Below are 12,179 nucleotides of genomic sequence, written 5' to 3'. Positions count from 1 at the left end.
AATAAAAAATGTGATATCCTCAATAACAAGTCTACATGCAATGCTAGCACAGGATCAACCAATGCCACTTTCATAATTATGGCATAAATGAACACCTCAACTTTAAAGTTTTGACACAACATAGAAATTAAAATATAGTGATTGCAATTCCAAGGCTCTATGAAGCATGTCACTTTGGAAAGCAAACTATATCCAATTTTGAGGAAATCACAATGAAAGAGAAAGGGTGATCAAAGGTGTTGATATACCTAGACATGCAAATATTTTGCAATCTTGGACTTACATGGACAAACTGCAAACTTGGATCAAGAACTTTACATGCTACAACCTCAGGGAGATGAAAGTAAATCAAGTAAGCCAACCGAAGAGTCTCTAGGTTTCAAAAAAGCACTAAGAATCTAGTGCAACAAAATTGACAAATATTTTGCCCATCTTGGATATACAAAGTCTTATGCAGATCAACATACACTCTAATACCAAGCTCAAAGGGAAGACATCACCATTGCACTATTGTATGGCACTATTATAAGTAAATGATCTAATTTTCATAGGAAATAATGAAGACTTCATCAAAAAGCTAAAACAAGATCTAATTTATAGATTTTAAAATGAAAGATCTTGGTCTTATGCATAAGTTTCTTTTCATAGGATTCTAGAGAGATGTAGCATGCACCTTCTTGAGTCAAAAATATATAGATAATTTACTAAATAAATTTAACAGGTTAGATTATAATTTTTCAGCTATACCTATGGCACAAAATTTGAGATTAACTAAATAAGAAGAAAAGACTACATTTAGTGACACGTATTAAAGGAACTCATTAGCACATTGATCTATCTTACTATCACCCTCATCTTATGTCAAATAGACACATTGGAATGTAACAAAAAGAGTGTTGTGATCTATCAAAGGTACAAAACAACTTGGCACACAATATAGAGGAACCCATAAAAATCTGCATGGATGTTATGATAGTGATTATGCTGGGGTGATAATGAAAAAGAAGGTCAACCACTTGGATATGTCTTTTTTTTAGGACAAGGTGTCATATGTTGGTTATTTAACAAACATCCCATAGTTTCTTTGTCCTCAATAGATGTAGATATATAGAAATAGATTACTTTGCTGAGACAGAACCAACTAACATATACTATGATAGTCAGTCAACTTAAGCCCTAGCAAAGAATTTTGTATATCACTAACGGACAAATCATATTGATGTCAGAGTGCATTTCATCCATGACAAAGTGCTCAATGGGGATATAACATTATATCACTATGCCAACAAAGACAATGTTGCAAACTTCTTTACCAAATAGCTTGGAAAAGAGCTTTTTGAGAAATATCAACAAGTAGAAAAGACATTCCCCGTTAACTTGGAGACATGAAAGAGTAGAAATTCTCACTCCTCCTTCAAACCCCGCAGATTATCATTTTTAGGAAATGGCTAATTCATGATGTGCATTAACCAAAGAGGTGCTAGAAAGGGGAAAAATGTTAGGAAAACAAAGGTTGGTGGGAACCCAATTCCTAACATTAACCCTAAGGGGTTTGTATGTCTCATTCTTTACAACTAATCTAGTGTATTGTTAGCCATTTGTGGTGTGCTCTCTATCTATGTCCTCTTTCTTCCATCTCCACTCTCTCCTCCTCACTCTATATTTTGTCAACATTTTGATAATTTACTTTTAAGTTGGTAGCTCAATTTCTAAGACTCACAGACATAATAAGAATAACACACTTTAAGATATGTAAGTCTTAAAATACTCTCTCGACTTACAATATTGGTCGTATGCATACAAGTAAGATGTTTAAATGGATCAACAACATATTTGAGCTTAGCCAAGATTCAAGGCAATAGATTGCATTTTATTCAAGGAGATCAAGAGATAGGATTGGAACATGAAGCCATAACTCTACAAAAGGTGCCAATGGCAGGAAGAGCAAGCAGCAATGCAACGAGAGCAAGAGATAGGATTGCAACATGAATCCATAACTCTACAAAAGGTGCCAATAGCAAGGCAAGAAGAACAAGCAGCACATAGCATATATTCAAGAAGAGTGAGCAACACATAGCATATACACAAGAAGGCAATAATTCACAAAACCTAAAACCCACAACCTAAAGCATACTTAACTTTCAATAGACCAAAATTAACCATAACTTTATGGAACCTTGCTTATGGCCCATTCAAGCACTATCCACCAAGAATTCCACCATGCTCACATAGACCTAATGAGGCCAAGAAAATGTCCACTAGTTCTCTCTCTCTCTCTCTCTCTCTCTCTCTCTCCCTCCCTCCCTCCCTCCCCCCCCTCTCTCTCTCTCTCTCTCTCTCTCTCCCTTCCTCCCTCCCTCCCTCCCTCCCTCCCTCTCCAACTCCCTCTCCCTCCCTCCCTCCTCCCTCCCTCTCCCTCCCTCCCTTCCTCCCTCCCCTACTCTCTCTCTCTCTCTCTCTCTCTCTCTCTCTCTCTCTCTCTCTCTCCCCCCCCCACTACATGCCCTTTGCCCAACTTGTCCCTACTCATTCTACTCCTTGTGCCTTATCTTTGCCCCCTTCATTGGGCTCTATCTTTTATCATTTGCATGGATCAGGTTTAGGTTCAGCTTGTGTCCAATTGAGGTTTTGTTCCTTAACTTTGCAATGAATGGCACCTCTATTTGAATGCCATCTTTTTTCCCATGATGAAATTTTATTTGAAAGGTCTAGATTTTTGTTAGAGATAGCCATTATGTATTATAAGAATTGATGTAGTGTACTACCTAGAGATAGCAATTTTGTATTAGAGTGGATGTAGTGCACTAACTAGAGATCTTTTGATCAACCAAGGTTACATGCATATATAACCATATGCAGCACAAATCTCTTGGAGTCAAATAGCACATTGACTATTTGAGAAAAATCTTGATGTCAAAATTGCAATATTACATTTTAGTATCTTTAGAAATTTCCATCAATAAGATATTCATGGTCCAAACTCTATAAAGAAAAGCTACTTTCAACATGTGAGTTGCAGTTGGCTTGTAAAATATCATTACTAGTGCAAAAAGGATACTCATAAAAGTAAGGTTTCCATATCTTTGATTTCTCATTAATCAAATAAAGCATATATATAGATCAAGATCGTTCTCCAAGGCAAATGCTGTCTCTCCTCTCCCTCACCTTTCTTACTCTCCAAAATAGTTGAACTCCATTTGACACACAAGAATGAACTCAAACAAGAGCTTTACCGTATGGAGAATGAGCAACTACATGGCAAATAGCCTTAAAGACTCAATAGAGACCCTATCAAGAGGAGAACCTTAGTAGAAATGAGTAGATGTCAACACCATTAAATGAGCATCTATGAGACAATGCCTTGAACTCAAATGATGCCTTACGATGGCCTCACACCTTCCACTTGTGGTTATCTGTCAATCCTAGAAGCTGTTTGAAATTTACGATCTAATTGCATAAGTTGGTATGTTGCAAATATACATGATTTAGATTATGCCAGAGGATGGCCTCACACCTTCCACTAGTGGTTGTCTATCAATCCTAGAATTTAGGATCTCGTGCAAATATATATGATCTAGATTATCCCTCTAGTCAAGTTGTACTTCAATATTTTTTTCATTTCTTATGAAAGGTTATAGACATCCAATGGTGATATTTAGAGTTAGGTCACCTCCGAGTTAGGAACTTTCTATCATTCCTCGATTTTTGGAAATTAGACCTAAAAAGGGGAAGCCCTTAATGTTAGGCGAATCTCCTTCAATTATGGTAACCTCTGGTAGGTATACCTTCCATGACCACAACTGCTTGAGGCTATGTGGAATTAATGCCACATGGGAAGGCTCCAAGTGGGGCATGTCATGATGTCCTATGTACATGAGGTTTCCAACTCTAAATTCTAGGTAACATTATTATGCAAATAGCCAAGTTACTGTAATCCAAGCCTAATGCATATACTTTAATGCTATATAGGAATAGCATGTATGTATGTATTTATTCATTTATTTATTTATATCTATATTCATATGTACACACACAATTTAGGCTCAAGTGGCCATAGCAACCTAGGGTATGCATTCATGAACTAATACATACTAATGCTATGCAAAGTGAATCAAATGGAGTACTCAGGTATTCACATAGTCAATTAGGGATGTGAACTGCATCACTTCCTTCCTTCCCATAGCATCAAAAGGGTGGGAAAAAAGTATAGCAAAACTTACCCAACATTGCTTATTCATCACCACCATTGTACCTTTTGTCATCCATCTGATAAATAATACCTCTCTTAATCCAAGGAAAATCAATTGGAAAAGAAGATACATGGCCATGAAAAGTTGGAGTTGATTATTAACTTGGTCTTGAGTTAGAACCCTCACTTTAAAAGTCACATCTGCATGAGAATGATGCTTTGCCTTGCACTCTTTCTTAGAGTACCCTAGTTTCTCGTAGTAAGTGCAAAAACTTTTGCTTTCCAAACTCCTCAAGAGGTAACCCCTGCTTGGAGTGACCTCCGTCTTGAGAAGAGTTCGCTAGTGTCATTCCTTGGAAGAACTTGATGGGTAGGACTTGAGGAACGTTGTCTACTATTTCTAGCATTCAACAAACTTCATCCAAAGTCTTACTCGAGAATAACTCCATTTCTTACTAAATGTGATGGAAGGAAGATCCCGGCGCGTACTTCTTTCCTTAGAGTCTTGACCCTTTTCTTCAAAAGAAATTGGTGAAGAAGAGTTCCCTAATGTCTTTTTTTATTCCTTGGAAGAACTTGATGGGTAGGACTTGAGGAATGTTGTCTACTGTTTCTAGCATTCAACAAACTTCATCCGAAGTCTTACTCCAGAATAAATCCATTTCTTATTAAATGTGATGAAGGAAGATCCCGCACATACTTCTTTCCTTAGAGTCTTCACCCTTTCCTTCAAAAGAAATTGGTGAATACTCTCATGATATTGATGAACTGGTGGAGCAACTTCTTTTCACTCCCAGAGGTACAAAATTCTGTTTCAACCAATGTGTTTCATGTGTTGATAGGAGGATGAAGAGCTCTTTGAATCTAGCTTTAGAAATGGTCCCACAATTGGCTCCCCCGGTGAGTTTAATGGAAGCAAAATACAGCGCATAAAGAAAAGGTTGAGACGAGAATTAGGGTCAAGGAACCGTCAAATGCAATGAGGTCAGGGATGTACCATCCTTGAAGCACTTTGCTAAGCTAGTGCCTTGAGAAGTAAGGTGGGAACCTCGAATATGAGGGGATCCTCCTTGAAAGGAAGAGTTGACTCCTCCATGCAGAGTAGAGTCACTACCTATGTTGAGAATGTGATTTCCACCATTGCTGTCTCCATTTAGTACTCCAATCTCATGCTACTTGTCCTTAATCCCAACTGCAATTGAGTTGCCACGTAGTGCACTTGCTAGTCTTCTTGAGGCTGGAGACTCGATGTTGGAGAGCTAAATACCCATTTTCAACTTGAACTTGCTTGGATACTTTAGCATCCTTGATTTTCGTGATTTCAAGATGCAACTTGAACAATTATGAGTTCTTAGGGGCCATTTGGACGCAAGAAAACACCTCAAGGGAGGAATCAAAGAGCTACAGTACGGTCAAGAGGACTACAGCATTGTTCCTGCAGGATGAGAGGACGAAACCCTCCATCCCAGGCTAGGCTCTGGTACCAAATGGTGTGTCTCTCCCTCGCCTCTCCTACACTCCAAAATAGTCAAACTTAACACACAAGAATGAACTTGCCTTAGAGCTTTGTTGCATATAGTCAAACTTCACTCATACAAGAATGAACTTGCATTAGAGCTTTGTTGCATATAAGAATAAGCAACAAGGTAAAAATGGCTTAAAGACTCGATAAAGACCATGTCGAGAAGAACCTCATACAAATGAGTAGATTAGATGCTCAAGGGCAATTGCTTTCCTTTCAACATTCTTCCAGAGCATAGGTCAAAGTTCACCATACCATCAACGCATTCATACCAGCAAATAGCATATGTAAAATAGAGAGAATGATTTGCCCATGATAGAAAGCTCACATACAGTGACTCCTAGACAGTTCTTTGAAAACGATTAGTAAACTGAACTGTATATGTATTTGAAGCAACAAAACTGTATGCCAGTTAACAATGATACATTGTAGGATTCCGACAATGTGTAGGAAAAACTTTTGTACCATTCCAAGCATCTCAAAGAGAGGGCAGGTGTAATGTCCCAAGACAGGGCTTGTAGGCAGGCTCTGCCACCCACCCTCCTCACAACCTACACCTACCTACCTGCGTCATTGCAGAAGTTATCCTCGATAGAAATCTCACATACAATCACTACTCAAGTTCATACAATCAATACTCAAGTTCAATTCTTAGACAACACATAGGGAACGGAAATCTATATGTATTGTAGCAACAAGATCATAAGCCTGTAAACAACGAACAGTTGCACAACTCCCACAATGTGTAGGAAACACTTAAGTACCACGTCACACCTTAAAGAAAGGTCTCATGGGCAGGTCTAATGTCTCCAGACAGGGCTTATAGGCAGGCGCTCTCAGTGACTGGATATGGACCTGTACCTATCTGCATCACTACATTCTCTTCAAGTTCCTGAACATCATGCCGGAGTACTTCACACTAAGTACTTCACACTAAGACACACCCTATCGCTAGGAATGGCTTATTTTTCAAAGCCAGTCTCAATCTGTGTAATCCCATAGGCTTTAGAACTACTAAACAATAAAAACATAAGGATTTTTGCCTCCTCTAACATAGCCCCATCAAATACACATGCTAGTTAATTGAACCATGGTCTAACTTGTTAGGTTACTTGTCTCCCTCTACAACTTGTTCTTCGGAGACTCAAAACAGACTTTCCTAAGTAGGGACTCACATGCAAATAGACACCAACCCATATCCAAAGAGACAGATTTCCAAGTATAAGACTAATACAAGGCCACCCCTTTTTTCTAGTAGTTCAAGAAATCAGAACAGATGGAACACACCAATCAACAGATCAAGTCATTTCCCTCATAAAACTGGGGCATCAGCACATAACACCACTTACAACATCTTTGGCATGTTAACCCTACTCACTGTAACATCATATTCCCTTTAGACTACTCTTGTAATTATATACAAAATCAACAATCAGAAAAATAGTGACCTCGTATAGAGTTTCACCAAAGTTCACATCCCAGGTTGTCATAATGAGGAATTTCAATACCTTCACTTGGACAATCTACAGCCCTATTCACAACTCCTTTATTCAGACTCTCAGAAGAGTACCATAACATTTCCACCAGATTCTCCAACTAGGTCCTTGTGGGAAGGACACTTTCCAAACTTTTCAATTCCCAAGACGAGCTTCAATATATAAACCCAGACAATCAGACAAGCAATAACAGCTCCCCTATTCAACTTCGAGTATCAGGATGACAACTCCCACTAGTCCTTGTGAGACTGCAGATAGCTTTAAGTAGATATTTCCAAACATGAGATATTAACATGCATAAGACTATTAGAGGGCCATGCCTTCCTAAGTAGTCCAAGAGGTTATACAAGACAAGTTATTACAAAGAGAGAAAGAAAACATAATAACTCAAACACACCAATCAAAAGTAACAAAACTTGAAATACAAAAAATAGAAAAATCAACAAAATTCTGAATTGGGAGACTTGCAAACGATCTCTCCCATGTTAGCCCTACTCAGTGCAGCTTTTGCAATCCCTTTCAGCTTGCCTTTCATATAATCAGTATTGCGATACAGCCCATTAGCATTCAAGAGCCTGCGATTTGCAAGTTCATAAATCAAACCCCTGAATCCAGCATCAAGATTTCCTCCACACCAGAGTTTAGAGCTCATTCAAGCATGTGAACCACTGCTTTTTGGAAAGCTAGGTTACATAACACAGAGATCACAACAAAACTTGGGAAAACGAAACCAAAGTCCCGAAATACAGGTTCAGAAGTTAAAAGCATTACTCTTATAACAGAAAGGGATTTCGCAAAGTGGAAGATAATAGTCAACTTCAACATAAATCAAATCCTCTCCTAATTTTAAGAGTGAGGCCATTAAGGTTCTCCAAACAGTGCACAAAAAAGGGGGGGAAAGAATTGCCAAAACTGTTACCACCACACCTCAGTGACCAACACAGGTATCAGGAGTCTGGTTTTACATATGCTAGAAAAGAGTCCTTTGCTTTGTAGGACAACTGAAAGCTGAGATTCGTGCACATCCTAGACAAAGGTATTTGGCCTGCTAGCCTTGTACGTAGTCTTCAGCTTCCTTGTTGGAGGACGGATCTTTCGAAATATCAAAGGAAACTTGATTTTGGAGTCGTGGAACTGCTTTGTATTCTCACGCTTACAAAGCTTTGCAGGTATGGTTGCAGTTTTGATTATCTGTATGCATGGGGAGCGCACCCGATGCCGTGAAGCCATCTCATCGTACATTTGCTCTACAGCTCCGTTGAGAGTCGTGTCCCGGTACTCCTTGTACATATTATGATAGCCTGTCCTACTCTGGTATCGTACCCAAATACCATAATTTTTTATGGTAGTTGGTTTTTTCTCAAAGATCTGCAATTAGATAACAGAGAAGACAGACATCAGTCGTCTCATGAAGGTAAGAGACGTGCAAAAACAAAAAATCACAACACAACAATTAAGAAGCAGGATCATTTCCTTGTTGAACATTGCTAAACTTCCTAATCCTTAGTAATGAGAACAAAATTGCCAGCCGAATACAATCAGATACAATGGAAATATAACAATCGGGCAGCTAATTCGAAGAAATTTCCTTGAGGATTGAACACGTTTGAGCTTCCAATGTAAAGGGGGGATTGACAGACCTTCTAAGTTTGCCTACACATTACTCTAGACGCTTCGTAGGATTTGAAGGAACTTCAAAAGATGAGATCAAGATTTTCTCGTCCTCATATCTGTTTAGACAACCCTAGAACATGCAAAAATACTATCTAACTTGAAGGACTGAAGTGCGCCCACAGTGCACACGGTACAGACCCATGCGAACTGGCAGAAACGTGAATCCTATAATAGCCGATATAAAAGATAGATCACCGTATGATCAACCCACAAATTACTCAACAGGCATCTCCACAAATGGATCTTAAAAAGTAAACGACTTTAAAGTTCATTGTACTAAAAATGACGAAGGACATTGTAGAAACAAATTCCGGTAAAATTGGTTGCAAAGCGCAAAGAGTGAAGACCCATTAAAAAAAAGAAGTGAAGCATTGCAAAATAAGGTTAAACACAAAAATCGAGGTGATCATAGAGCACAAGTCACTATCTGATTGTCAGCAAAGCACCAACCTCATTAATCGCCAGAATCTGACCGTGAGACTTTTTCACTTTCTTCAACTTCCTTAAAAAATACCTGCAAAGGTAGAACCGTAACAATCGGAAACCATTGTAAACCTTGGCTTCGGGCCGAAAGATTGTTTTTCGTTTAGAGAATCTAGACTAGCCAAGGAGCACCGAACCTACCAGAACTTAGACTTGGCTCGTACTTCGTTGGTAGCCCATAACTTCATTCGAAAGATCTTGGGCTGCTCATTGGTGGCAGACGGCAGGGCACGACCCACCACCTGATATTGATGAAACTGCAAAACCAAGCGCAAGCGCAAGCGCAAGGTAAGCGAGAAGATAGGTGCAAGGTGGAGAGTCAGGGAGAAAGACCGTGAAAAGGAGATGGAAAGAGCAAGAGAAGCATACCCGGAAGATGCCCATCACAGCTGCTGCGATGGAGCGTCAAAACAGACTCAGAACTGCTCTTCCCAGCAACCCAAATTCTCTTCTACTCATCGCCCTAGATCCTACGGCCTAAAATCCCTCTCATCCAACGGCCCATATCCATCACTATTTAATTTTCTTTTCTCGTGGCCCTCCAGCTTATCACAAGGACAAAATGTCAAGGGGTGAGTGACCTATTTGAGAATTCGGCTCGTTGTTTTCTTTTTTGGCCTAGGCCAATAAATCGGAATCGTAACTAAGGCGTACCTAGCCTGTCGGTAGCCTTAGCAACGTTTCAAAAAATTGGACAATTAGGCATTTTATTTAAGAACTTTTGGAATTGCATTTTTACTATTGGACAATATGTTGATAAGTGGCTTCTCTTCATTAGCTCGAGTATGGACTTGAATGCAGACTTTAAAGTGGCTGACACGAGTGGATCTGTTTGGTTTGTACACGTGTCGTTTGTTTCCCTCCTTGCAGATTTATTTGTGGCTTATACACATTTTAGGGGGAGTTTGAGTAAATGCTCACGTGAACTTTGGAAAGAATTTACTCTCTCTCTCTCTCTTTCTCTCTCTCTCTCTCTCTCTCTCTCTCTCTCTCTCTCTCTCTCTCTCTCTCTCACACACACACGCACACACACACACACATAGCTTTCCTGATTATCATTCACCTTGTTAATCAGAGTGAAGGGCTTCAAATGCTCATCACTCAAGTGAGCAAAACCCTCAAGCCAAAGAAGCTACCAATGCAATGCTAGTCTCTTGTCAAAATTGCACTTGCCTCAATGCCTCGAATGCAAGCTATAGTGAGCAAAGAAAGGTTTTGAAAATGCATATGTATGCCTTGCTATTTTTAGTTCACAATGGAATTGCCTTTCATGAATGTGGAGACATTCGATCTAATGTGTGATCATAGCTTATCAAGCCCCCAAAGTCTTCAAAAAACTAATAAAATCCTCAATTTGATGCGTGAGTGTTTATAGCAAGCCAAAATCCTAACACGCAACTTAATACTTTGACCCAAAAAAGCCAGAACCATTTCTAAGACCCCTAGCACAATCAATATCCCTTTTGATGGTGGTTGCCGTGTGAAGAACTCTACACGCTTTCAAAATGTAGCCCCGACTAATAGAGGATCATCACTCCTATATAACATTGGATTTGGAGTGATGTTAGATTCCAAATGGTATTTTCATTGTCCTCGCACGTGCAACAACCACACCAGCCATCCATCCATTTCAATGAAAATTAAGGTAGAAAGCGAGAATTTAGCATAGCGACCCACTGCAAAACCAACTTGGTCCTACGTAGGGCTAGTAAGAATTCTACTCTCTATGAAAAAATTCTAATACCTTGCTATGGCTATTGAATTTCAATGGGCAAAACTATAAAAATCTAGCTATGATTTTTTGGCACAATGACATGAGTCGTAATGATTTGAATTTTATATAAAATACAACAATATGACAATATTAGTGATATTCGTTATGATGCATTCATTGGGTGGAGGATATAGATGGCAAAACATCTAATTATGATGTTTGTCGCGATGTTTGCAATGGAGTGGATGATATAGATGGAAAAACACCTTACTGTGAAGGAGAAAATTTGTTCAACCACACAAGTCAAGTGTCATTGGCAGAGTGATTGACTTCAAGTCCTAAGACTTGGCTAGAAGATTTCCATTTCCAAGATATTATAAAGCATTAAATAATTACTATGACCACTCAAGATTTGGCCTGATAGACAAAGATTCAAGATAAATGGATTCAATGGGTAATGGTCTCAAAACTAGGAAATGAGTGGGAAATGAAAGATACTATTCTCAAAAAAAAGTATGTGAGTGTCAAGAGGTGATGAATCGAGGATGAATCATGGCACCAATTCTAGAACCAACGGGATATGTAATTCTATCTAAAGAGAATATGAAAATGTGGGAGTTTTTGTCAAAATTTTTGCAAGAAAATATGATTATGAAGCCACACGCCTGGCATAATACACATAACCATCTTCTTTTAGAGTTTTCTTATTTTTTCCTCTAATAAGCTTATCAGAACTTGAAGACAAGGCTATATAAACCATTATGCGCTCTCCCTTAAGCAAATTTATCAGAGGGTTTCTTGCTGCCCCATAGACCTTTTGGTCTCCAGTGGACGTTAATAAACTGACTCTCTCTCTCTCTCTCTCTCTCTCTCTCTCTCTCTCTCTCTCTCTCTCTCTCTCTCTCTCTCTCTCTCTCTCTCTCTCTCTCTCTCTCTCTCTCTCTATGAGACGATGCCCCCTACCTCGTCATAAGACGACCAGACAGACATAGATCCGATATATTTTTGGAGCTCATAGGAGAGCCACCATGGAACTTGGCTATATCTTTTGACTCCGACTTTGAGATTGAGTCTAGCTATTAGTAGTTTTCAAACTTTGAG

At 39.1% G+C, this 12,179-nt stretch overlaps 1 protein-coding gene across 1 annotated transcript; it reads right to left on the bottom strand.

Annotated features, from left to right (window-relative positions):
* Positions 1 to 8,024: 8,024 nt before the first annotated feature.
* On the bottom strand, positions 8,025 to 9,852 carry LOC147903059 (large ribosomal subunit protein eL20y). Its single transcript, XM_087374145.1, has 4 exons — positions 9,734 to 9,852; positions 9,506 to 9,621; positions 9,332 to 9,395; positions 8,025 to 8,575 (listed from the first exon to the last, which is right to left on the bottom strand). The coding sequence occupies exons 1-4, from the start codon at positions 9,746 to 9,748 to the stop codon at positions 8,234 to 8,236; spliced, it is 537 nt and encodes a 178-aa protein (XP_087230271.1). The 5' UTR covers positions 9,749 to 9,852; the 3' UTR covers positions 8,025 to 8,233.
* Positions 9,853 to 12,179: the final 2,327 nt, after the last annotated feature.

Source organism: Dipteris shenzhenensis, chromosome 4 (assembly GCF_047967505.1).
Source record: "Dipteris shenzhenensis isolate YYH24624 ecotype China chromosome 4, Dip_SZ_1.0, whole genome shotgun sequence".
NCBI lineage: Eukaryota > Viridiplantae > Streptophyta > Polypodiopsida > Gleicheniales > Dipteridaceae > Dipteris > Dipteris shenzhenensis.
Note: the sequence above shows the minus strand (reverse complement) of the source record. Positions and strands in the feature narration are given on the sequence as shown.